The 27391-nt window shown below is 41.7% G+C and overlaps 4 protein-coding genes across 4 annotated transcripts; all 4 read left to right on the forward strand.

Annotated features, from left to right (window-relative positions):
- Positions 1–1187: 1187 nt before the first annotated feature.
- LOC125023622 (alcohol dehydrogenase 1-like) lies at positions 1188–5034 on the forward strand. The gene is made up of 9 exons (XM_047611006.1): positions 1188–1329; positions 2075–2176; positions 2796–2937; positions 3039–3126; positions 3333–3552; positions 3738–3998; positions 4072–4204; positions 4550–4688; positions 4782–5034. Exons 1-9 carry the CDS (start codon positions 1201–1203, stop codon positions 4813–4815), a joined length of 1248 nt encoding a protein of 415 aa, XP_047466962.1. The 5' UTR covers positions 1188–1200; the 3' UTR covers positions 4816–5034.
- A 158-nt stretch (positions 5035–5192) lies between these two features.
- Positions 5193–10114, forward strand: LOC125023625 (alcohol dehydrogenase 1-like). Its single transcript, XM_047611009.1, has 9 exons — positions 5193–5976; positions 6986–7087; positions 8162–8303; positions 8410–8497; positions 8631–8850; positions 9036–9296; positions 9396–9528; positions 9629–9767; positions 9874–10114. Exons 1-9 carry the CDS (start codon positions 5959–5961, stop codon positions 9902–9904), a joined length of 1134 nt encoding a protein of 377 aa, XP_047466965.1. The 5' UTR covers positions 5193–5958; the 3' UTR covers positions 9905–10114.
- Positions 10115–16775: 6661 nt separating this feature from the next.
- Positions 16776–20482, forward strand: LOC125023624 (alcohol dehydrogenase 1-like). The gene is made up of 9 exons (XM_047611008.1): positions 16776–16910; positions 18003–18104; positions 18257–18398; positions 18489–18576; positions 18742–18961; positions 19321–19581; positions 19732–19864; positions 19949–20087; positions 20173–20482. The coding sequence occupies exons 1-9, from the start codon at positions 16893–16895 to the stop codon at positions 20204–20206; spliced, it is 1137 nt and encodes a 378-aa protein (XP_047466964.1). The 5' UTR covers positions 16776–16892; the 3' UTR covers positions 20207–20482.
- Positions 20483–22618: 2136 nt separating this feature from the next.
- LOC125023623 (alcohol dehydrogenase 1-like) lies at positions 22619–27306 on the forward strand. The gene is made up of 9 exons (XM_047611007.1): positions 22619–22769; positions 23252–23353; positions 23453–23594; positions 24319–24406; positions 24737–24956; positions 25437–25697; positions 26667–26799; positions 26897–27035; positions 27149–27306. Exons 1-9 carry the CDS (start codon positions 22752–22754, stop codon positions 27180–27182), a joined length of 1137 nt encoding a protein of 378 aa, XP_047466963.1. The 5' UTR covers positions 22619–22751; the 3' UTR covers positions 27183–27306.
- Positions 27307–27391: the final 85 nt, after the last annotated feature.

Below are 27391 nucleotides of genomic sequence, written 5' to 3' on the forward strand. Positions count from 1 at the left end.
GATCATTATCTGGGTTTAAGCCAGCAGTGGCAATTATGAAAGTCTGGACCGCTCAAGCGCCTTTTTATTGTCAACCCTCCACTACGAACCCGAGTCAAGTTCGTTTGAGGGTTGAAGGAGGTTTGCTTTTTTGGTGTTAAAAAGTTTGAAGGTCTTGAAGAGGGTCAATACTGGTTACATTAAACATTCAATATGAAAACCACTGCCAGGAGAAGTAGATGACATTGACCATCTTGTGACAGTTCAACGTTTTTCAGGCCCAGGACCCCAAACTGATGGAGAGATTAAGTAGGGAGCCCCAACCTAATATATATATTCTATATTAACTATATTAACTATTATGCTATTTATAAATATTATAATTATCATTTTGCATTCAATAGTAAGCTATTGAAATTAGACTTGAGACTTAGACAGACTTTAATGATCCACATTTTTAAATTTTTTTATTTCAAACGTGCAACAGTAGGGTGGCCGTGCACCTGCCGTAAACATAAAGATACCTGGCATAAACATACATATATAAATATATGGTGCACTGTTAGCTTCTACAGTGCAAGGTGTGTCTGGATTTTACCTGGGGACTGAAGAGGCTAATTGCGGCAAACCTGACCTGAAATTTCTAATAAACCAAAGATTAGCTTGCTAAACTTTCGCTGGTTAACTGGCAACAGTTAACTTGCAGCGGTGTGTACACAACTTGAACGATCAGCTTTTTGTGTACACAGGCTCCTACGCCATGACCTCCTCATTAATTCTATTGAAAGGCATTAATGGAAAAGAAATTGGAGGGAAAGGGGGCGTGGCCTATGTCATTTAGACACGGAAATATCGCTCATGTCTCGCTTAAGAAAACGCACTTACCATCACTATAGCCCCACTTTGTGGTTGACCTGTCTGCCTCGCGTTAAAGTCGCTTTTGTACGGCCTAGAGTTTGAATCCCCCCCATCAGATGTGGTTGGTTTGTAAACAAAACATTATTTCAGCGCAGAAAACACAACCTCCATATTTGGTCCCCATAACTGAGCATCACCGAGAATCAAGAACCTACTGAGGACAAAAAAAGAGTAAATAAACAGTTATAACGTCACCCCCCCTTCTCTTTCTTTAACTCATGTCACACTACACTACACATTCCAAGTCCCTGCCCATCTCAGTGTTTGCATAACTGCTTTCCCAACAGTGGTGGGCTTATATAAATGTCAAATCCACATTTTCCCTTTCTCACATTTTCTCCTTCTCTCTCCGATCCTACACTTCCACTTCTCAACTCCTCTCCCAATTTTTTGACTCTCATCTTTGAGACAGACATGGCCACAGCCGGTAAGGTAGGTACATGACTCATTTTGGGAGTACCCATATATATACACCATTTGTCTTACGCACAGTGGGAAGTTTTAGTCCATTTTCCAGACTATTGTGTAGTCAAATATCAGAAAACTATGCACCAAACCATGCATTAATATGACTTGGAAGTGATTTTGTGCTTATTTAAGTTCAACAGTTGAAGTGTGGGATTCATTGAATGCTGCATGTAAGTGTTTCAGTGTCCTTTTGTGGAACCTTTGCACATGCACGTTTATTCAACTTGCCAACTCAGTGTTTTTACTTGTACTGCAATAAAACTACAACAATAAAATGACTCTGCAAAATACCTGATGTCCTCTTATGACTTGGTGCATAGTTTGAAACTGTCCGTATCCAGAGAGTTTTGCGCAACTGTGGATCTTGGCAAATGCGAAGGACTGGTTGGCCAAAAAAGATAACGAGAGAGGCCCAAGAACTCCAAGCAGATAATAAAAACGTTACCAGACCAGGAGCAGCTGTGTCTGAGACTCTAAATATGTTTTACTCAATGTTTTGCTGCGTTACGCATTTGTCAATTGGAACTTTCTGTACAACATGCTGAAAATACAGCATCAGCATAACAATATGTTCAGATTACACAATTTGCTTGAAATTGGATGATTGGAGTGTTCCAGGAAATTGTTACAGCACCTTCCTAGAAACCCATTGAAGTATTGTTAAATGCATTAGCACCCAAAACTGTGCCATTTCATGTTGCCTCTCTAGGTCATCAAGTGTAAGGCAGCAGTGGCCTGGGAGCCCAACAAGCCTTTGGTGATCGAGGAGATCGAGGTGGCGCCTCCTCAGGCCAATGAGATCCGCATCAAGGTGAGAGACGATGTCCACAATGTCTGTGAAGGTTCTCAGTGGTCCAGGTCAGGTCATAGTCTATCTGAAGTCCTGGAGCATCTACTTGAATGAGTGGCGAACAGCTCCAAAAAAAAACTCCACCGGTCTTTGTTTTCATCCTTTATTTTTTTTGTGAAAGAATGTAGTTTGTAGAATGTAGAAGCTACAGGGTCCCACCAACCAGAAGGTGTAGTGACACTGTTAAATTAAACTGAAATTGAAGAGTAACCACACCAACACCAGACATTTTGGTTGGATTTTCTCGACCTAACCGAAGCAAATGAGCAAATGATCCGGGGCTCGATCTTAGTGATGCATAAAAACCTTTATTCTAATTTTTTGCCAGCTTCTACTGATTTTCTGAGAAGACGTCACAAGTTTTACCACCTGTAGCTAGCTCACTAAAAAGGCTAACGCTCACTCAATGTCATAAGCAGGATCTTATGGCTATGTTCTCCTCATTTCAAGAGTGCCTACATGCACAGTGGTTACAAGCTAAGTTAAGGATTGACCCAGGTGTAACCCCCTACATTTGTTTTCCAAAAAACAGTAGCCAATATTCTCTTATGAAAAATAAAGTAAGTTGTCTTCTGGGAAGATGGTGGCCACTGGGGTGTGCCACACAGACCTGTACCACCTGTTTGAGAGTATGCATAAAGACGGCTTCCCGGCAGTCCTGGGCCATGAGGGAGCTGGCATAGTAGAGAGCGTCGGCCCTGGCGTCACTGAATTTCAGCCAGGTCAGTCAAAGCTTACAGGCATGTCATTAGTTCAGCGGCTTGAAATGTCCTCTTTCATATTTGTTGTTTTGGAAGTCATTTGTAATGTCTTTGAAATGCAGGAAACAAGGTTATACCTTTGTTCATCTCCCAGTGCGGAGAATGCCGCTTCTGTAAGAGTCCCAAGACCAACCAGTGTGAAAAAGGATGGTGAGCTCATCTTTTTCTTCTCCTCTTTTGATTTCATGCATACAAGATGTGTTCATAAGGACAGAGACTCGTTCAGTGTTGCATTTAAATTTGCTGCCAGATGGACAAGTATGTCATAGTGCTCATTATCCCACATCAAACAGCAATACATGGACTGGACCTTTGTTTTTGATTTTGCTCTCTCAGTGTAATACATGTTCTTTCAGGGCTGCTGCTCATATAGGAGAGATGGCATTAGCTGACTCCAGGTTTACCTGTAAGGGCAAGAAGGTGCTGCAGTTTATGGGAACCAGCACCTTCTCTGAGTACACTGTGATGAACCAGATAGCTGTGGCTAAGATCGACCCTGCTGCTCCTCTGGACAAGGTCTGCCTCCTCGGCTGTGGCATCTGCACCGGATATGGAGCAGCAGTTAATACTGCTAAGGTACGTATGTTTGATGGTTGGTGATAGCCCAAATGTTTTGCCTAAGTGTTAATGCTGCTCCAAAATGTTCCCACTGTGCCAATTATCTGTTACGTCGGACATCTTACATCTTGTAGTTGCACAGTAGCCAGGGATGGTGTTCATTAGTGTCTGAGTAGTAAAGAGTCCACTGTCTTTAATTTTAGGTGGAACCAGGCTCCACGTGTGCTGTGTTTGGCCTGGGAGCTGTGGGTTTGGCTGCAGTCATGGGCTGCAAGTCTGCAGGAGCTAAGAGGATCATTGCTGTTGACATCAATCCAGAGAAGTTTGAGAAGGCCAAAGTGTTTGGTGCAACCGACTTCGTGAACCCCAAAGATCACAATAAATCCATTGACAAGGTGCTGTCTGACATGACCAACGGAGGAGTGGACTACTCCCTGGAATGTACTGGCAATGTGGCAGTCATGGTGAGGCAGATCACACGCAAAGACTTAATAGAAATATAGAAGATCGTTGACTTTGTGCCCTTTCTCCATCCAGCGCAGTGCCTTGGAGTCTTGTGTGAAAGGTTGGGGCGTCAGCGTGATTGTTGGATGGACAGACATGAACGATTTTGCTGCCCGACCCATTCAGCTCATCAGTGGACGCACATGGAAGGGATCCCTGTTTGGAGGTGAGACAAATCTAAACAATGCCATTGAGTAATCTCGCTGTGACTGTCAGCCGCTGTCATTTGTGGTCAATATGAAATCGTCATATCAGCACTACTCGTGCTTTGACATAAATAGAAAACCTGCGGCTCATAAAAAGAGCTTAGTGTCAACTTTATGAGTGCCTTATCAATTAGTATGTCGTTAAGAGTTAGTCAGCAGAAAGCTGCTGAGTCAACCATACACCACAACGGGAAACAAATGTGACAATTTGTCTGCAATCGTTCAACCTATATGTATATATATATTTTTTTTTTAATAATACTATCTGCTCTTAATTTATCCTGTGTGTGTTCTCTGGGGTTCAGGATTCAAGAGTAAGGATGGCGTACCTCAGATGGTCAAAGCCTACCTGGACAAGAAGGTGAAGCTGGATGAGTTCATCACTCACAACATGACTTTGGCCCAGGTCAACAACGCAATTGAACTGATGAAGCGCGGCCAGTGGTACTGTATACTCCAGCTTCGTCCACCGTTATTAGAAAATTAGCTGAACAGATAGAAAAGCCTTCTGATTCATGTTTTGTTCTTGTTCCGCAGCATCCGGACAGTTCTGAGTATTTCTCCACAGTGAGACCACTGCGTTGTCTTCAGTGATAAGGAAATCATTCTCAGTCATCATCTGTAGCCTCGTCATGCCAAGTTCTTTCAGCCCGTGCACAACATATGTATGTGACCTTGATCTGATCGTTCAACAGATCGTGTGCAGATTGCGGTCGTAAAAATCATTATCAGGGTTTGTACCAAAAATATCAAGAGCACATGTGGAGAAAAATAAATTCCAAACGGATCAGTCTGTGGCTTCTTCGTTTGTGTGGGCACAGTGTTTAAAACAACTTCCTAACTAATGATTATCCAGATGAGTATTTTGAAAGGCTGGACATGGAAATTGTTGCATATCACTCACATAATAATTGACCTCCTGTACATGTAGTCAATAGTGACATGATTCGTAAGAAGTGGATTTACTGACATGGCAGCAGTCTACATACACCAGCTGCAGTATTTTAATTTGAATTAACCTACGGTAGTTAAAGCCAATGCTCATCTTTTCTTCCAGAAGAAAAGGGGTCATGTGGGAGGGCCATAACAAATTATGAAAGGACAAGTAGTGACCCAAGAAATGTGTGTCTTTGCATAATCTTTTTTAAACGTCTCTGCCCGTCCAGATTAAAATATGACCTCTGTTTAATGGGTTCTGAACCACTGCAGACACAAGGCCTAAACATAGCAACGATGATCTTTTCTGGTTTTGAAAAAAGTGATAATAATAACAACATCATCTGGTATCGTAGTGTAGTATTGATAGTCCTTAATTTATCTTTCTTCAGATAAGAAAGACTTACATCAGGCTTCTTCTTTTTTCAATGACACTTTCAAAAGCAACAAAACATCTGACATGTTCTATCATATACACTGACCGCAACTCTGCAATGTAAAGAATAAGAGGACGTCCATGTGAGCAATTATACAAGACATCAGGGTGGAGCAAAGATCAAACTGGTCCATCGTGTCCTAAAACATTAATTTGCATTACAAAATCTAATCTAAAGTCCAAAGGTGGAAGCTACGACCTTTTATTTGTTTTTATATCATCAGTGACTCAGCTAAATTCAGAGAAACCAGTCCCAGCCCCTTTTAGTGTTTGATTTAAAACCAGTATTTAAAGCTCTTCCTCCTCTTCGTCAGCACTTTCCTTCTGGTTTCTATTGCAGAAATGGCCACAGCAGGTAAGGTAAGTATTGCGTTTGCTATGCGAGCACACACGAGCATCAGTGGTATTTTGAAGAAAACACGCGATGAAACAAAAGATATGAAAACTTATTGCATTACTTAACTGAATATTGTGAAATTAGAAAGATTATAAATGTTGTCAGATTCAGGCGCATTTTAGTTTTGTGTGTGTTATTTGTAATTGCGTAATTGTTTCATGTACCATATGGCACTGACAGTTCACACCATGATAAAGAACGTTCTGTAAGTCATGTTTCATTGCTTTGCACGATCTTCATTATTTCACTAACATCATATCTCACTGCAGTCTCCTCTTGCTGACTGTGCTCTCTGCCACAGAGAAAACGCAGAACTTTCTGCTTTGACTTCTCATGCCGTTTGAAACCCTCCAGACTTTTTTGCGCGAAAGTTGGCAGACACAAGTGTCTAGTATAAAAAAAAGATACTAGTTGAAGTTCACTGTAGCTGCACTCATAGATAGATCTCTGCATTACATATCAGTGTACATTTATTAGCACTAAGTTATTGATGCTGATGTGTCGGAGGTATAGGGAAAATTGACAAAAGCGCGGGGACCCTGTTGGAAGACACAGTGTGTCACTGTAGCACCTCTATGGAAGTCTCATCTCATCATCTCATCTTCTTCTACCGCTTATCCTCACTAGGGTCATAGGGGTTGCTGGAGCCTGTCCTAGCTGATATCAGGCAAAAGGCGGGGTACACATCGCTAGTTTATCGCAGGGCTAACACAGACAATCATTCACACACACACTCATACATATCTAGGGTCAATTTAGGGTCACCAGTCAGCCTAACGAGCATGTCTTTGGAGGTGGGAGGAATCCGGAGTCCCCAGAGAAAACACACGCAGACACAGGGAGAACATGCAAACTCCACCCAGAAAGGCCTGAACTCCACAGTGGAAGTGTAGCTAGTATAATTTACCTAAGCTCCCTGAATTTCCTGAGATCATATTCTGGGTAATTTCACTCTTTATCGGTACTTCTTAGGTCATCAAGTGCAAGGCAGCGGTGGCCTGGGAGCCCATCAAGCCTTTGGTGATTGAGGAGATCGAGGTAGCGCCTCCTCAGGCCAACGAGGTCCGCATCAAGGTGAGAGACGTCCGGGTCAAGACACATTTAAGTACATAGACAGGTTTGTTCCTCTGTACTTGTGGGAAAAACTTGGGTGATAGATAGTTGCATGTTAAGGGGTTTGGCATACTGTAGTTGAGCTTGGCCTCCAGAGATGTGGAACCACAAGGCTGAGGCTGAATATAATTGAAGCTTCAAGACTACTGCTTATCAAGTGTTATGTTTACCCTGTCAGCATTAAATTAGGCATCCATACATGTGTCCAACCATTTCATGACACTGATTCAAATAGAATCTGGACAAGCTCAAAAACATTCATTTTGTATTCTTCAAACTTTCAATAATGGTGTTTGATTCACTTGGTGAATCAAACACCATTATTGAAAGACGAATAAATATCTGACTGTCTTCTGCAGTCTTCTTGAGAGGCGTCATCTGGTAGGAGTGACATGTACTCTCAAAAAGGTGTTCCTCCTGTAGGCTTGGCCAACCTGTCGGCCACACCCCCAGCCGCAGATGATGAGTCTGAAGACTTTGTCTTACCAAAAAAAAAAAAAAAAAGAACACCACTACTGAAAGCATGTGGACAACTCTCTCCTGAGGAAAGTTTTTCAGCTCTTCCTGTTGGAACCCTAGATGATCCAAGTCAGAAGAGACCTACGCCATGTAGGAGGTTCTCCTACCATTTGAATGTACCCAGAAAACCCCTAATCAGATGCGTGCCCTTTTGTTGTTTGTGCTCCTCTGTGCTCCCTCAAGTCACTGACAAAGACAAAACCATTCATTTTTACATCTCACTGGCACATGTACAATATAAATCTTAAAGAACTTTTTGTATTTGCTTCATTGCCTTGTGTAGGCATGTGCTGCTTGGGCAAAAACTGCTTTTGTCATCCTGTCAAGCATTCGTAGGATGTAAGGAGCCAGTTCATGGTACTTTATCTGAGGGCACAGGGCCGCTATATTCTGCTGTTCTGGTGCAGGAACCAGGACATCACAAAGCCAACTGCAATTTTGCAAATCTGCTAATAAAGATTTAAAGAAAGGATAATATCCACCTGCTGAAGCAACTAACTTCTGTCTTGGTTGCAGATTATAGCCACCGGTTTATGCCACACAGATCTGTATCCTCTTTTTGAGAATACCAATACAGAAAGCTTCCCAATAGTCCTTGGTCATGAAGGTGCTGGAATCGTTGAGAGTGTCGGGCCTGGCGTCACAGAATTGCAGCCAGGTACGTTTTAGCATTTTACCGGAGATATGTATTATGTGCTCTCAAAAGCAAACCAGTGAGATAGCTGATTTGTCATAATATGCTGAACTGTAGGCCTGTCTTTCAGGGGACAAGGTTATCCCTCTCCCCATCTCCCAGTGCCGAGAATGTCGCTTCTGCAAGAATCCTAAGACAAACGAGTGTGTGAAAGGATGGTGAGTTCAGTCAGTGTTCATTTCCCACCAATCCATTAATCAGCGTTGATCAGCACACAAATATTCATTGCATCCCTGTGCCAACATGGACATTTAGTCTCAGGTTGTATTCTTACATAAGTTTGCTGTTCAGGTCCGCTCGTGGTTTTGATATAATGGCAGAGCCCGACTCCAGGTTTACCTGTAAAGGCAAGAAGTTGCTGCAGTTTTTGGGAACCAGCACCTTCTCTGAGTACACTGTGATAAACCAGGTAGCTGTGGCTAAGATCGACCCAGCTGCTCCTCTGGAAAAGGTCTGTCTCTTTGGCTGTAGCATCTGCACTGGATATGGAGCAGCAGTTAATACTGCTAAGGTACGTATGTTTGATGGTTGGTGATAGCCCAAATGTTTTGCCTAAGTGTTAATGCTGCTCCAAAATGTTCCCACTGTGCCAATTATCTGTTACGTCAGACATCTTACATCTTGTAGTTGCACAGTAGCCAGGGATGGTGTTCATTAGTGTCTGAGTAGTAAAGAGTCCACTGTCTTTAATTTTAGGTGGAACCAGGCTCCACGTGTGCTGTGTTTGGCCTGGGAGCTGTGGGTTTGGCTGCAGTCATGGGCTGCAAGTCTGCAGGAGCTAAGAGGATTATTGCTGTTGACATCAATCCACAGAAGGCTGAGAAGGCCAAAGTGTTTGGTGCAACTGAATTTGTGAACCCCAAAGATCACGATAAACCCATCAAACAGGTGTTGATAGAGATGACTGACGGAGGAGTGGACTACTCTCTGGAATGTACCGGCAATGTGGAAGTCATGGTGAGGCAGATTCAGAAATTTTCAAAAGAGACTGGATAACTTACAATAAACATGTAAGAATTGACCCTCTATGTTGACAAGCGGTGTTTCTTCATTCAGCGCAGTGCCTTGGAGTGTTGCGTGAAAGGTTGGGGTGTCAGTGTGATTGTTGGATGGACAGACATGCATGACTTTGCTGCCAGACCTGTTCAGCTCATTACTGGACGTACATGGAAGGGATCCCTGTTTGGAGGTGAGACAAATATGACTGACCTCTCCTCCCATTCAGCCCATATTTTTATGTTACCACTGTCTGTTTTTGCTTTATCATGTGTGTGTTCTCTGGGGTTCAGGGTTTAAGAGCAGAGATGGCGTACCTCAGATGGTTAAAGCCTACCTTGACAAGAAGGTGTTGGTGGATGAGTTCATTTCTCACAAATTGACTTTGGCCCAGGTCAACGATGCTATTGAACTGATGAGACACGGCAAATGGTACTTAATATTTCTACTTCATCCACTATGATTTATAAACTACATGTACAGATCAAGAATGAATAAGTACAAGTATTCTAACTTATGTTTTGTACTTGTTCCACAGCATCCGGGTGGTTCTAAGTGTCACTCCATGATAAGATCAACGTGTTTGTCACAGAAGCATTAAAGCATGATTTTAGAAACAGACAACAATATACTTTATGTACATGATCATGACCAATTAATACTGTTGAGCAGATTATGCGCAGACAGTGTAACTCTCATGTTTGCTCAAAAAGTTTTAAACGCTCAAATGTTTGAGTGTTTGTGAAGGCAAATAAATGGCTAAAAGAAGTGGGACTGGAGAGCTGCTTGTTTGTGTTCTGGTTTTGTGCTGTGGGTGTCATATGAACAGTTCACTCTAGACCTTACTGTAGGCTATATCCACAAGAATCTCCACTGGCCACTGGACATGGGAATAGGTACAGGTGACTTTAGCTTGGCACCTGCACCATGAAGGCAGTAGTCACATGATGATTTGATGAGGAAAAAAAAGAAAAACAGATTCAAAGACAACAAGGTCAGCAACAGCCATAATTTATGAAGGTGGGTGTCTATGTTTTGGCCTGCCCAGGCTAAAATACAGCTATGTTTTCAATCTTAAATGGGGAAAGTAATGTTTCTCAAAGTCTCAGAAAATGTCTCCAGCAATGGCCGAGCAATGTGGTCAGTCTGTAGTGTGGTAAATTATTCAGGAGTTGTGCTGGTTAAAAAATGTAGTTTGTAAATAAGATCCATGGCACAACATTATTCAACCCACAAACAGTAGCTGGAGGGACTGCTATACGCTGAGTGGCTGGGCAGCTGACATTAGTGAATGCCACTCTTCCATCTGGTGATGGCCTTTTTGGCAAGGCAAGTCCCCCAGAATTGTGACTGCCAGGGATTAAATGGCGTAGGATCTGTCAGGAATCTGGCTGGTCCTGAGATGGCTGGCTGCTGAAGTGGCTGAAGGCCTGAAGTCTGGGAGCTGTCTGACTTTGAGGTTAAGAATAGGAACAACAATAGGGCTAAAAGCAAGTCAAAGTCCCTAGAAAGGTGGTTTGAGGTGAAGTCAGCTAGGGAACTAGCTAACTCAGTGATAGGCCCTAGCTGTTGGCTTCCAGATTCAGGAGCATGAATGGGCTGACAGGAATGCTAAAGGCTCACAGGCAAGCAGAATGTAGAATGACCAAGCCCATCTGTAAAAGCTATGATGCGGGTGGGAGTGTGTTTGGCTCAGAAGCAGACAGTCCGTGATGGCCAAGTCAGTAACTGGGATGGGCAGTTGGTAATCTTAGTTTAAAATAGGCAGTCCTTAACAACCAGGTAGCTAAGAGATCAAGGGACTAGCAGTTTGGAGATGATGCTATAGGCTGGCTAACTGGGACAAACTATAGGTAGCAGTGGTGGTGCATATGGACTCCTTTATCCACTCACGTAGAGTATCCATGAGTCAAGGTTTAAAGGCAGTCAAGGTTCATCCTCAAAAACATTGTCTGTTGTCTCCATTCATTGTCACTGCACTGCTAGATGTGGCAGATTAACCCAAATGCAGACACAAAGACAGGAATTAATTTAACAGTTTGCTCACTCAATATGAGGGATTCTGGGGCGAGGTAGATAGTGGTGGTTTAGAACTGAGGTAAGACTCAGTCTTGGCCTGAGAGCTGGAAATCTGCTGCAGAAGGTTGAACCAGTATCTGAGCCAAGCAGAAGAATTGCTCAGGGAAGTCAGACTGAGAGGATCCAGGGAGCTGATTTAATGAAGGAATGCGGTGTGGAACAGAATACTAATATAACAGCCAACTCAACAAATGAGTGGAACTCTGACTCCACGGTATTTGTAGTGGGTTTGACGACCGTGATGTCATGCAGCTGGTGAGGCCCTGCTCTGGCTCCAACTCACCTGTCTCTACTTCTACAATCAAGTCCATATTCAATGCATGCTGGCACACAAAGAAGTAGGGAGTCAATTCAGGCAAGGAGGGAGAGTACGGTTAAAGCAGAGGTGTCTAATAAGACACCAAAACTAATAAGACAACTAAATGGTGGTCTCACCATTTAGTTAACAATAAAAGCACAAAGGAAAATCAAGACATTAACAAACATGTAATGGACATTTGGAAATTCGAGATTTTTGATGATTTATATTGGCCAGAACTCTGCAGTATGAAAGAGAATGTGTATTAAAACAATTCATCAGTCATCATTGATGCACTGAAAAGCAAAATGCAAAATACTAAGTCAATGCCCCAAAGATGATATTAGAGTTGCATAAGCTAATCTAAAGTCCAGTGGTTAGAAAAATAAGGTCCCAGACCTTTCCAGGATTTGATGTAACAGCAGCATTTAAAGCTCCGCCTGCTCTTCTTCAGGACTTTTTTTTTTTTGTTTGTTTCACTGTTGCAAAAATGGCACCGCTGGTAAGGTAAGTATTTAATTTATTACGGGAACATTTATATGTGCAACTGTGATATTTGAAACAGTTTTGCAGATTACCCGCCTGAAATGTGAACACTGGAATGATGAACATCCTGTAAAGTAAGGTTTCATTGCTTTCACATGTAGCTCTTTAATGCAGCACTAATGAAAAAAAATAATAAAATAAATAAATAAATAAATTCTGTCCTCGAATGTTCTGCTCTGGCTTTCTACCTTGTTTGAAACACTCTCCAGACTGTTGCATAACTGTTGATACTGGCAACCATGAGAGGCTAGCAGGCCAAAATGAGGACAGTGGAAGTTCAGTGTAGTTGCACAGGGGAATAAAATAGAACTATAAAAATGAAAACTGTTCTTCTACATTTATTGTGTGGTAAAACCACTGCCTTCTTTCAGTAATTATCACATTATGCTTGCATCTGTTGAGGGGTGCGATATATTTGGCTGCTACCGAACAATCAGCCCTTGAAGTTTATGTGTTGGTAACAGGGAAGAGAGAAGACGTTTGGTCACAGCATAAACATCGGTAAGACACCTGCCAGCAATGGCTTATAATAATAATAACTCTAAGAAAACAAGGAGAAATTCATTGAAGGTTAGGTCCAGAATTTATGAAGCCTATATATATACATATATATATATATATATATATATATATATATATATATATATATATATATATATATATATATATATATATATATATATATATATATGCTAACTAAAATTACTCATGAAGTAGAAAGCCCCAGAACAGTTCGGTCCAAAAGTGATTTTGAGGGATCTTCTTTAAGAGTACACTCTACACCTACAATGCTTACATTAGCTATACCAGGCGCCATGAGGGAATCTCATGCTGGGTAACTTCACTCTCGGTCACTGCTTCTTAAGTCATCAAGTGCTAGGCAGCAGTGATCTGGGAGCCCATCAAGCTTTTGGAGATTGAGTGGATTTCGGCAGAGAGACATCCACAGTCCAGACACATTGATGTACATAGACAGTTAGGTTTATATTTGTATGTTATAGGGTTTTGACATAGTTGAGCAGGGCCACCTCAGACATAACCACAAGCTTGATCAAATACAGTAAAGGTTATAATTTTAGGATTAACATTAGTATACCATTAATTGTGACTCTTTTTCAATCAGGCATCAGTAAGCTAGGCAATATAGCCCAGACATACCTCCATTCCTCTCCCAGGAATTTGTTCCAGTTTCTCCAGGTGGATACAGAGACTTTGCTAGGTCAGAGGAGATCTCTAATCTCTCTAGCTATGTCCAGTCACCAGTCACCAGTGACTCCAGTTGATTGTACCAAGAAATCTTGCTAATGAGAGTTACCCTGGAGGTGGAGGCAAACTGATCGGAAGCTTGAATCACTTTAGCATTTTTTGTTGTGGTAGTCCAACCTGCCTCCAGATGGTCAAGGTCCTCATCCTTTCATGCGGGGGCCCAGCCAGCCCACGGACGTCATTCTTTTAACTATTACCTGAAGCTAATGACAGCAGGTGAAGGTTGATACATAAATTAACTGATAGATATAAAGCTTTGCCTTCTGGCTGTACTCCTTCTTCACAACAACGATCCAATACAATGCTCACATTGCTTCTGATGCCAGACCAATCAGCCCACGCTCTCTTGAAGGGTTTTTCCATAACTCCTGAACAAGTCCTTGAGACACGAGAACTACTTCCCTGGGGCAGCAACTCAGTCCCAACTTGGAGGAAGGAATCCATAATTTTCTGGCAAAGAGTAACAGTGGTGTGAAAAAGTGTTTGCACCTTCCTGATTTCTTTTTTGTGTGTGTGTGTTTGTCACACCTAAATGTTTCAGATCAAATTTAACTATTAGTCAACATGCAGTTGCAGTTCTTAAATGAAGGTGTTCATTAAGGAAAAATAAAACCCAAACCTGCAATGTCCTGTGTAAAAAAGTGTTAGCCCCAAAACTGAATAACCGATTGGGCCATCCTTAGCGGCAACAACTGCAATCAAGTGTTCTCCATCTCCATTTTACAGCTCTGAAGAGGAATTTAAGCCCACTCATCTTTGCAGAGTTGTTGTAATTCAGCCACAGTGGAGGGTTTTCCAGCATGAACCATCTTTTTAAGGTCATGCCACAGCATGGATTCAGGTCAGGACTTTGACTTGGCCACTCTAATGTCTTCATTTAGTTTTTCTTCAGCCATTCAGAGTTGGACCTGCTGTGTCTTTTGGACTGTCCTGCAGCAGAACTCAAGTTCTCTTCGGCTTGAGATCACCAACAGATGGCTGGATATTCTTCAGGATTTTTTGGTAGACAGCAGAATTCATTTATTCTATTTATTACTGCAAGTCTTCCAGGTCCTGAAGCAGCAAAACAGCCCCAGACCATTACACTACCTCCACCAGATTTTATTCTAGGTATGATGTTCTTTTTCTTTTACACCAGAGGCAATGGGTTGCTAAAAGTTCAACTTTTGACTCGTCAGTCCACAGAGTATTTTCCCAAAAGTCTCGGGGATCATCAAGATGTTTTCCTGAGACAAAACTGAGACGAGCCTTTATATTATTTTTGCTCAGCAGTGGTTTTGGTCTTGAACTCTTCCATACAGGCCATTTTAGACCAGTCTCTTTCTTATGGTGGAGTCATGAACAGTGATCTTAACTGAGACAAATGAGGTCCTGGGTTTTTGCCATTTGTGGATAATGGCTCTCACTGTGGTCTGCTGGAGTCACATCGCTTTTAGAGCTGGGCCACGTGGCCTAATGGATAAGGTGTCTGACTTTGAATCAGAAGATCAAGAGTTTGTGTCCCTTTGTGGTTGTAAAACAATGTCTTTATTTGACTGGCATCACAGAAACAACTCTCATCCCCAGAATGTATGAAATGTTTGTCAGGCAGGTCCTATTTAAGTGATTTCTTGATTGAGAAGGTGTGGCTAGAGAAATTTAGCTTTTATTAAAAATAAAAACCTTCATTTTAAAACTGCATTTGGTGTTCATATTTAAATTTGTTTAATGATCTAAACATTTAGGTGTGACAAAGATACAAAAAAACAACAACAACAACAACAACAACAACAAAAAACAGCTATCTAAATCAATTTGTAACACAAACAAAGAAACAGAAAGAACTTTCAAATTCTCCTCACTGAAGCCAGTGGAATTTTTTTCTGAAAGAAATATCTGCAGCTGCTCAAACACTTTGGACAGTGATCTCCCCCTGGTTGTGTATTACACTGAACTTGGCACAGTGTGTCTGTGCTGCACCTTTCCGCTCCTGATCTCCACCTGGTGGTGAGGGAAGCTGCAGCACACTATGCCAAGTTCATTGTAACACACACAATAATGTTAATTATTAATTCATTTTGCTAACTGCTGTCCAGTAGTGGGTTATGAACCATTGTTTGCAGCCCATCAGTGACAACTGTGTGCTTGTATGTAGATACAGATATATACACTGATCAGGCATAACATTATGACCGTATTCCTAACATTGTATAGGTCTCCTATGTGCCTCCACAGTTGTGACTCATCAAAGAATGGAAATGGGCCTTCTGACAGTGTCCTGTGGTGTCTGGCAACAGAATGTTGTTTGTGGCCTCTGGGTCATATGGGTTGAGGGGAGGGGCCTCTGTGGATCATCCCAGTGATACTTTGATCAGTTTGAGATCTAGTGAATTTGGAGGCCAGGTCAACACTTGTGCTGATCTTCATGTTTTTTGAGTTGTTCCTAAAGCGTTTTTTATTGTGTGCATGTGTGTCTGTGTCGGGTGGGGGTGCATGGTCTGGTCTAGATGGGTGGTACATGTCTAAATAACATCCACATGAATGCCAGGATTGAATGCATGTTCAATGCCATTGGTTATAATGTTATGCCTGATCAGTGTATATAGATAATTGTATGCAGCCACCCCACAGTGCAAACATCTCCACTTTCCCTTACTGAACTAATGAGCTCATTTACAGTTTTCCCAGGATGCAGTAGTGTCAGCCTTGTTCCCAAACTGGTAGAGGAGTTCTGCATTTGTATAAGAAGCAGACGAGTTTGTGACTCTTCCCTTTGAGAAGATCACCGGTGGATTTGATGCTGTTTTCAGCTTTAGAATACATTTTGAAGTTGTTTGATATGATAATGTGCAAAGAGTTCCTGTGTCCCTCTGGGTTTTGCCTGTCAAAGGCCTTTTGTGTCACTGCTCCCCTCTGTCGAAAAACAAAGCTGAGATATAATGAGTGGTGTGAGACAGGGCCTCATAATTCACTCCTGAGTGGGATCTGATCTCTCTTTTTTTTATTTTTTTATTTATTATTTTTTTTTTAATCTCTCTCTTTCTCTCATTTAGGTAAACAAGAGAGAAGAGATTAAAACAAATAAATAAAATAAAAATAAAGCAAATAAAGTATAACAGAACCACTATGGAGATTTAAATCTGAGAAAATTCAAACCACATGAAAATAACAGATGGAAACGCATGGAAACTGTAAACCCTCGGGACACAAAGGAACTGATAAATGGTTGAGGTTAAAGTCTCTGTCTTGAATGTTTGACTAGCTGGTTTATATAACCACAAGGCACAGCATAAACCTCCAGGTTGTTTTCTCCTCTCACGTTGCTGTACTGCAGCTGCAGCCCCATCTGAGTGGTTCTAGTGTTGTAAACACTCATCTTCACGGCAAAAATGTCCACAGCTGGGAAGGTAAGCAGAATTTCAGACTATGAGCTTATCAGCAGTATTTGCCTTCATATTAATCAATGCCTGAATTTGTAACTTCCAAAGTGGTTACGTAGATACCAAAAGTATTATACCAAGTCGAAATTTGGCATTTTAGTCTAATTGTGTCTGTCATGACTTTTAAGTTTAAAAACTGATTGACTTTAAATGTGTTTTCTTTGCTAATCTGTATGTTTTCTCCCTTGACCTCAATGAAATAGTTCATTTCCTGTTATGACATAACCCACAGTTTGAAAACCCATTGAGTTCTGTCTTACTGTTGATTTTTGGCAAAGCTAGCGTAAGGTTATTTGAAGCAACTGATTTCCTCAGTGGTTTAGGCCAGATGACCTGAATAATGCGTGGACTTTAGACCGTTGCATGGTGTAATGTGTTTTTCATATAAGTGGTTATACCTACGCACTCTTTTCATACCATAGTGAGGTACTTTATTTTTGTTGCAAATTAGCCATAATGTCAGATGTTGAAACCTGCAAATATTACGTGTGAGGTTCCTCAGGGTTCAGCTTTAGGTCCACATTTCTTTAGTCTATACATGCTCCTGCTGGGAAAAATTATAATTGTAAGACACAAAATCTCCTTCCATTGCTACACCAATGACACGCAGATCTACCTCCCCCTCAATTCTCAAAGTCAGACTGACATCACCCGATTAAATAACTGTTTTGAAGACTTCAAAGACTGGTTGGCTCATAACTTCTTTCAGCTGAATGAGGACAAGACAGAAGTGTTTCTCTTTGGCCCCTCACATCATACGATTGCTACAGAGTACTACAGAACCTCAACCACCGCTCGTCTTATATCACACCATATGTGAAGAACCTGGGTGTCTTATTTGACAATAATTTAAATTTCACCCGTCATGTAAATTCCGTTGTCATGTCCAGTTTCCTCCAGCTCAGAACCATTTCAAAAATCAGGTCCCGCCTCTTCCTATATCTCTGAGCTTCTCAACCCTTACACCACTACCCGAACTTTCAGATTCTCAGACCGTTGAGTGGTTGTGGTAAACCATCCTAGTATTGTTTTAATATACTTTTTGTCACTGCTTCTTAGGTCATCAAGTGCAAGGCCGCAGTAGCCTGGGAGCCCGACAAGCCTGTGGTGATTGAAGAGATCGAGGTAGCGCCACCTCAGGCCGACGAGGTCCGCATCAAGGTGAGAAACGTCCACCACCATGCATACGCACGTGTCTAACTGCATTTACTTTATTTTACTGAAAACCACACTGCAGATTGGAAAGTCCATTTGGTGATATGTTCTATAGTATTCCCCAAAGGGAAATTCACTTTGGTATGGTTATTGTGCAGATTGTGGCCACGTCTGTGTGCCACTCCGACCTGTATCATCTTTTGGAAAGTATGAATAAAGACGGCTTCCCAACCGTCCTTGGTCACGAAGCAGCCGGTATTGTGGAAAGTGTCGGACCCGGAGTCACGGAATTTCAACCAGGTCAGTGACAGTTTATTTAGTTTAGTTATTCTGAAGTTTGTGCGCACCATTTTTTAAGTTTGTACAATCTTCATTGTTTCTGTCTTTCAGGAGACAAGGTGATTCCTCTGTTTATCTCCCAGTGTCGAGAATGTCGCTTCTGCAAGAGTCCAAAGACAAACCAATGTGCGAAAGCATGGTTAGTGTCCCCCTCCTGCCATTCACTCCATCTTCTTTTCATTCTTGCTTCCATCCTTACTGGACGTATTCAAATGCTTCTTCATCTTTGTATTTAACAGACAGACCTGTTTTTCTAAATTTTAAAACATATTATTCAGAGGATCAAAACAAATCTCTTGTCCAGGACCAGAATTCGTCAGGAAATAATGGCGGGAGTGGAGACCAGGTTTACCTGCAAGGGCAAGAAGGTGCTGCAGTTTATGGGAACCAGTACCTTCTCTGAGTACACTGTGGTAAACCAGATAGCTGTGGCTAAGATAGACCCTGCTGCTCCTCTGGACAAGGTCTGTCTCCTTGGCTGTGGCATCTGCACCGGATATGGAGCAGCTGTTAATAACGCTAAGGTGTGGTAAGGTGGTAAGGTATCCTATTTCAATGGGAACAGCTGGGTACACATAAAAGTAAAACAATGATGCATTTTCTATGTTCTGTACCCATGTTGTATACATTGGTGTTCTTGGGCATCAATTGGAATTTAGCTGTATACAATATATAAAAAATATCAGCACTTTACACACATTTGTTATGCATGTTTTGGATGATAGTCAAAAAAGCAAACTTAAAGTATATGACACATAAACTTGGGAACTATTTTTATTATCATAAATTTCTGGAGGTTTAAATTGCTGGGGACATGTTGACCCCAAGGATGAAAAACCTGTATGGAGGCCAACCATGTTAAGTGAATTTTCTTTCACTCTAGGTGGAACCAGGCTCCACGTGTGCTGTGTTTGGCCTGGGAGCTGTGGGTTTGGCTGCAGTCATGGGCTGCAAGTCTGCAGGAGCTAAGAGGATTATCGCTGTTGACATCAATCCAGAGAAGTTTGAGAAGGCCAAGGTGTTTGGTGCAACCGACTTTGTGAACCCCAAAGATCACGATAAACCCATCAACCAGGTGTTGATGGAGATGACTGAAATAGGAGTGGACTACTCCGTGGAATGTACTGGCAATGTGGAAGTCATGGTGAGGCAGATTTTTGGTTTGAAAATATAGTGGTGGACGTCATTCATTAAGACATTTTAATTTTATAGCTCTTAAAAATCCTCTTTCTCAAGTATCCTTCTGTCTTTGTTGGGTATAGGTCCCATGATGTTGTGGTGTTTCTCCATCTAGGTAAGTGCCATGCAGTCTTGTGTGGCAGGTTGGGGTGTCAGCGTGATTGTTGGCTGGACAGACATGCACAACATAACCACCAGACCTGGTGAGCTCATCGCTGGACGTACTTGGAAGGGATCTGTGTTCGGAGGTGAGGCAAATATGACCGTCACCTCTGATTCTCCAGTAATCTTCTCTCCGTTTGCTGGATGAGATTGTCTGCTCTTCCATTCAGGGTTTAAGAGTAAGGACGGCGTAACTCAGATGGTCAAAGCCTACCTGGACAAAAAGGTGATGGTGGATGAGTTCATCACTCACAACTTGACTTTGGACCAAGTCAATGACGCCATTGAAATGATGAAGCACGGCAAATGGTAGGCCTACACTCCTACACCTCTTCTATTAATGAATCAATAGCAGCACAGATTAAATTTTTTTTTCTCTCTTTTTGTTTTGCAGTATCCGGACAGTCCTGAGTGTTTCTTCACAATAAGAGCACTATGTTACAAAGTAATTTACCTCTACACCTTGCAGGACTAGTTTAGTTGCATTTAATGTATTAGGTTATTGTGAATCATAAAGTGCCAGTATATAGGGCAGCTTTAGCTAATTAAGCTAATTCCCAGCTGTAGTCCCCAGAAAGGTGATAAAGGGCATCCTAAATGTTAAGTACTATATATTATCAACATAGGTTAAAAAGGGGAAAGAAAACAATAAAAACGATTGATGCAACATGAAGCATGTTATTAAAAAAAGTGTTGGCACAAAATACATTGTCTTTGGAGATGTTTGTGCGGCTACATTGATTTCCAGATATACTGCGTTGCACATTCACATCTTGCACAGTTTCTGCATTACTTCTGCTCGTACAATATTTCCTCCATGTTAACTTATGACATTGTAAACATTAACCACATTCTGTTTGGCAGAGCGATACAACCCTGGTCTTACTCAGTGTGAAAGGTCATCTCACAGCTCGGCTTGACCTGCCAGTTTTGTGATCATTAACTTAAAGTGCTCCTTCTCCTGTGAGAAGTTGCCATCTTAGACAATCAAGACAGGATAAACAGGAACACCAAGCACCATGAATGAAAAGATATGAATAATATGATTCATAACATGTTATCATATTCTCATCATTGGCTTAACTCCTCTGGCGCCAACTTTAGATTGAAAAAATAGACATTACCGTTTATGGCAGCTTAATCATAAATGGCTACTTTACATTTATACCAGCAACTCTGCATGCGCTTTATCAGAATTCATTTCCTCTCAGCTCGCGGCATCATTAAACTGTCAGTGCATCTCGGAGGCTCAAGTGTGCAGCATTGTGACAGAATGAGAGAGGCAGACGGGATTTGCTGCAACCGGACCCTGACCAATCCCTATCACAGTCTGGCGCCTGCCTTAAATTAAAATGTAACCCCGAAAATCTGCACGTCCCACTCTGTATTCCCAGCGCCTTTAAGGTCAAACCTTTAATCAGCACCACCCACATGTTCACATTTTCAAGGTGTAAAAACTGATCAATGATTGACGACGCTGGAAAAGCAACAAGCAACAAAGGCACCGAGTTAATTTTTACCAGACTGCGAGTGATTCGAGTGAGCACAGTGCAATCAGCAAATTTGGGTCATTGTTCTCTTTTAGTCATTGCTCATCTTGTAGCCAGAAACCATAACCAATAATAATAATAATAATAAAATAAATAAATAAATAAAACTTTTTCCAGCAGTTTATTGTGTCCAGCCATTAATTTGACTACAAGTTTTTAACAAACACATTTTCCCTAACACTAGTGGCGAGACCCAGTTCTTTGAACCAAAGAACACCCTTTCAGATCTGGTGGTGGATGCCAGAGACCTAGAGTTATCAACCTATCAGTGGTGACAATAAACTAATTAAGAGTGATCTGTGACCCAGCTGATGAAAGTGGGACCCAGAAAGTTTGTCCTTTTCGTCTAAATCATCCATTTCAGCTGTGTATGTGGCTCGTAGAAGCTGGACTCGGCGTCTACAGCAGTGGCCATGCTGCCTTTTGATTGTGTCTGTAAGACTGAAATGTTGGATATTTGTAGTCAAGTAGTTCTGGTGGAAATGCTTTGTGCTTCTTTTCATCGTTTATAGTTTTCTTAATATCGCTGAATCGTAGTCACCAACCAATCTAAGGTGGTTTCACCTCATTAGATGTGTTGCGGATTTAGAAACCATGGGTGAGTGTTTTGGCCCTGGTGCTCATTAACATTGATTGCAGGCAGTTACTCTCGCCAAGGTACCTCGTGTAGATCATCAGTGACAATGATGTGCGCTGCTTGTTTTTTTATTTTTTTTATTTTTATTTTTTTTTTAAAAAGATGATGCTTGATTACTTGTTGCGCCACTCCACAGGCCAATCAAAGTGGGTGCAGAATGACAGAACCTGAAAATACAGGGGAACAGTTAAGCAGTTACTCCCTGAAAAGGGACCATGTCATAGAGCTGAACCACAAACACTGAAGGAAGGTAGGAACAGCACCCTCTGGAGTCCAAACACTGGGTGGTGGAGAGGTGGTTGAAGTTGGCAGGTGCCTGAAGGCAGCGCCACTCTCTCCTCTGCATGCCTGGGACACACAGGTCCGTCCATACTTTCACAATTTGTTGAGCCGTCTGCCTGAATATCATCAGTGGCCTGAGCATCGCTAATCCATGATACATCTTGTGTAGTAAATCTCAGGTTTCACCGCGTCAGACTCATTGTACCAGCGAGGTTACATAGCTGCTTATTATCTGTCGGTGATCTATAAAATGCGTTCAGTTGGGGTTGCTGCTTGTTTATTCGTCCCTGGCTCTCATTTGTGGTCCAGATGTCAGCAGTTGGAAACTTTTGAAACACACATTGCACAACACTACTTATAACCAATAGCCGCTTCCAAATTCCATTCAGCGTCCCTGCCCATCTGCCCAATATACAGAGTAAACTTGAATTTCAGGACCTTGTTTTTTCATTCCACCCTCTTGTCCTGCAGCTGCAGTCCTCTCTTTACTTCTCTCCAACCGCCATGGCAACAGCTGGGAAGGTAAGAAAAAATCAACATGAAGCATTCTACAATATCTACATGCATATCGCTGACTTAATATGAAATATTAAAGTTGCAGGAAACGGCAGAGGATGTTCAACCTTTTGAAACACACGTGACTAGTCTTTATGAGAACATAAGAGCTGCCCATTAAGTTTTTTACTGTTCTGTAATATCTAAATTGAAAGGTTTTCCTGATTATCTCTACCCCTCTCTTTCCTCTTTGCCGCACAATTATGTGGGCATGCAACAGTGTTCAATGTGGAAAGAATGCCGCGTAACATTTTGAAAGCCCAGGATATTTTTAAATTTCAATTCAGATACGCACATATTTAAACACTCACGTTATCAAATCTGGGACAATCTATTCATTCAGTCGTTTACTTGCCTTGTTTTACATTTATCTGCTGTAAAACAACTTATCTGACAAGTGAGCAATGTCGGTCATACCTCAATCTGTATTTTTACCCTGTGTTCTTTAGGTCATCAAGTGTAAGGCAGCAGTGGCCTGGGGGCCCAACAAGCCTTTGGTGATTGAGCAGATCGAGGTGGCGCCTCCTCAGGCCAACGAGGTCCGCGTCAAGGTGAGAGACATAGGTTAACCGTTACCAAGGTGAACCGTCTTAAATGAAATAGACATTTAACAAATCATAATTTGAATGCTTTCATGGTTTTGGGGACAGATCGTGGCAACTTCAGTGTGCCATTCGGACTTGTACTATCTTTTGGAGGCCAAGCATGAGGGTGGCTTTCCATTAGTCCTCGGCCACGAGGCGGCAGGTATCGTAGAGAGTGTCGGGCCCGGAGTCACTGAATTTCAGCCTGGTCAGTTACAAATAAGATTATTTGTTTTCTTTCCTACAGTGTTGAAGATTATCGTCAGTCTCATTCCAGTGTGCTGATACATACTGTTGTCATATAGATTTTCATTGAGATCAAATGTGAACTTTAAATAGTAATATCAGCCTGACCTAGCCACGCTCAATTCTTAGCCACTGCATTTGAATTTCATATGGGTGTGTTTCAATCAATACAATGAAAAAGAAAAAAAATACCTCTGCATGCAATTGTAGTGTCCTTCAACCAATCTGGGCTATTGCTGTTCTAACAAATCCAACTCTGTTGCACTGATGATTTATGACCATGTCGCCGTTACTCTTCTGTCCATCGTTGGCGTAAAGTCTGTCCAAACCACTAATTGGCAACGCATAATCAGTTCCCAACAGAGTGAATCCACACCAACTTCCTACCACAAGAACATTTGTTCTGGGGGGGTTGTTCTGGCTTCCAGGCCGCTGACATGACCTATTTGAATTCAACATTTTTAGTCTAAAATAAGAAAGCAAAGCTACCACCAAAGATAAGGCACCAGTAATTATGAGAACATGATTGCATCCAAAATTAATGTAACTTACTGTTCTTTTTAATCTAGAATATTCTAAACCCCACTGATCTCATTCATTTAAACTGCGTGCTAACAGTTTGGAGGTTTAGTAGGACAGTTCACGGCAAACATAGGCTTAACTTGCATTGCATTTTTGTCTTCCAGGAGACAAAGTTATCCCTCTGTTCCTCTCCCAGTGTCGACAATGTCGCTTCTGTAAAAATCCTAAAACCAACCACTGTGAGAATTCAGTGTGAGTTTTGTATGCTTTTGTCTACTGGATTTGCTCTACTTTGTCTGTCACACAGTTTTTAAAGCACAGCGCTCAGGCTCACAAAGTATAGATTATGTTTACTGAGGTTAGGACAATCTCTGCAAAATATACACCAGTGAAAACAACAGAAATGCAGAACAAGGACACTGGTGGTGGCAGAACTTTTTAGATGAAAATCCAGCATTATCCTGTGTTAGAACATTAGTGGTTCAGAACAGAGGAGATGAAAGTGAGAATATGTAAATATCAAAGCATCAGCAAATGGGATCATAGTAGCCCTCAAATGTTGTTTAAATGTGCCTCTTTCAGGTCCCTAATTCCTCAAGATGGATTGGTTATCCCACAGTCCAGGTTCACTTGTAAGGGACAGGTGCTCATGCAGTTCGCGAGCACCAGCACCTTCTCTGAGTACACTGTGGTAAAAGACATCGCTCTGGCTAAAATTGATCCCTCAGCTCCTCTGGACAAGGTCTGTCTTCTTGGCTGTGGGGTCTGTACTGGATATGGAGCAGCAGTTAATACCGCTAAGGTGTGTGTCTCTGACAGTTGGGGATTAACAGTATCTTTGGGATGCTTGCTATGAGTTGTGATTCCGGAGCTTCCGCTGGTTTTGTAATCCGCAACAGTAATTGGGAAGCCTTTCTTTTCCTCCAGTGACTCTTTTTTGTCTGAACACAGCAAGTTTTTGTTCCATCTGCAGTCTAACAGGAGGGGATGTTGCACACTGTTGAACAACAGCAACACACAGCAGAGCACCAGATGGTTGCAAATAAACCTTTCTGCTTGTGAAAGCGATCAGACTTATTTTTAATATTTTTTGAAAATGAATGTGTCTTGGACAGGAACATATAGAAATCATCAGTCAGATATACTGCATACTCTATACTGTATATATGTATATAATGTATGAAAAATATTATATCTCTATTTCCAGGTGCATTGATCGCAATAAATTAGCAGTGCCTGTAATACATGAAAGACAAAAGTAGCCCAATTCTCTTCCTTGTAGGTGGAACCAGGCTCCACGTGTGCTGTGTTTGGCCTGGGAGCTGTGGGTTTGGCTGCAGTCATGGGCTGCAAGTCTGCAGGAGCTAAGAGGATTATTGCTGTTGACATCAATCCAGAGAAGTTTGAGAAGGCCAAGGTGTTTGGTGCAACTGACTTCGTGAACCCCAAAGATCACGATAAACCCATCAACCAGGTGCTGTCTGACATGACCAACGGAGGAGTGGACTACTCCGTGGAATGTACCGGCAATGTGGCAGTCATGGTGAGGCAGATTTGTTTATTTTGATCTGGTTCAATAATATATAGCAGTGGCTTAACATGTTGGTACCATTACACTGGTCCACACAATGGTCCATTCTGACATGGCCTGCTACAGTTCTTGGTAGGCCTTGTTTACACCTGCTATAATATGGGTGATCCCGTCATTAATGGGCAGCTCTAAGGAAGGATTGAGATCTGATTGTTCCACATTGGAGTTGAAATTGGTCTGAAACACATTTGACCACATTATTTTACTAGTGTGATTACAATGCGTCCCTGGTCACTCTGAGGGACCGCCTACTCAGTTGACCTCCCCTACATTAGTAGTATTGATTTGTTTCAGATCTGTCTTTCAAAGTATGGGATATTTCAGTGCGTCACCTCAAGTTTCCATACCACACTGCACCTCAAATGTCAAATGACGTATGGTCACAAGTGTTCTCCTGGGACACGTGTGGAGATGGATATCAAGTTAATGACCAGGGACTTAACTAAACACATACACAGAGCGCTAAAATTAACAAAGCACCCAACAAATCTGACAAAACTGAAACAATTTGCTCAAGTCGACATGCATTGGGTGTAACAGTTACAAAAGGTCTTTGAGCTACAGTAGATTTGGTTACACCTTACTGGGTACAAATAGGGATCTGTGCAATAGTGCTAAGGGACGTTTATAGTGTAAATGTCTGCAATGATGGTAGGGATATGTGCAGTGTGCATGTGGGAGATGTATAGTGTCATCATGTGTGGTGCTTTTTCTTAATTTTTCTTGTCTTTTGTATGTTTTTGTTCAGTTATTGTAATTTGCTTTTTCACCTGCCAATGGGAGATGGAAATTAGCTTTATAGCTATAATCTCTCGTATTTACGTGTAAATGTTAGTAATACAGACTGTCCCATTGTAAGAATGAATGAATCAATCAATCAATCAATCAAATCCATTGATTTTGTGCCCTTTCTCCATTCAGCGCAGTGCCTTGGAGTCTTGTGTGAAAGGTTGGGGCGTCAGCGTGATCGTTGGATGGACAGACATGAACGACGTTGCTGCCCGACCCATTCAGCTCATCAGTGGACGCACATGGAAGGGATCCCTGTTTGGAGGTGAGACAAATTTGAATATTGCTACTGACTCTAAGCTTCTTTAACTCCTTCAGCTTTTAAATAAAACTGTCTGAACTGAGTGCAATTTGTGGTTCAGGGTTTAAAGGTAAGGACGGCGTACCTCAGATGGTCAAAGCCTACCTGGACAAGAAGGTGATGGTGGATGAGTTCATTACTCACAACATGGCTTTGGACCAAGTCAATGACGCCATTGAATTAATGAAGCATGGCAAATGGTAGGCCTACACTTTCTGCACCATTAACCAATCACTAGCAGCGCAAATATGATATGAATTATGATAAACACGTGCAGTTCTGCTCAAATCTTTTCTCTCCTTTTATTTTGTAGCATCCGGACGGTCCTGAATGTTTCTCCACAATGAGAGCACTACACTGCCTTTAATGAAACCAGTAATTCAGTCATTAACCACTACACCATACAGGATTTCAGCGAGAATAATCCAAATATACATTGCTCAAAATAAAGTGGATCTACCATCCAGTGAATTGTGTGCAGTTTGTGAATGTGATAAATCTCTGCAGTGTTTACGTAGGCAAAAACTAAATATGTCTAAGTGTTTTGCAGAGCAGA

Source organism: Mugil cephalus, chromosome 17 (genome assembly GCF_022458985.1).
Source record: "Mugil cephalus isolate CIBA_MC_2020 chromosome 17, CIBA_Mcephalus_1.1, whole genome shotgun sequence".
In the NCBI taxonomy this organism is placed as follows: domain Eukaryota; kingdom Metazoa; phylum Chordata; class Actinopteri; order Mugiliformes; family Mugilidae; genus Mugil; species Mugil cephalus.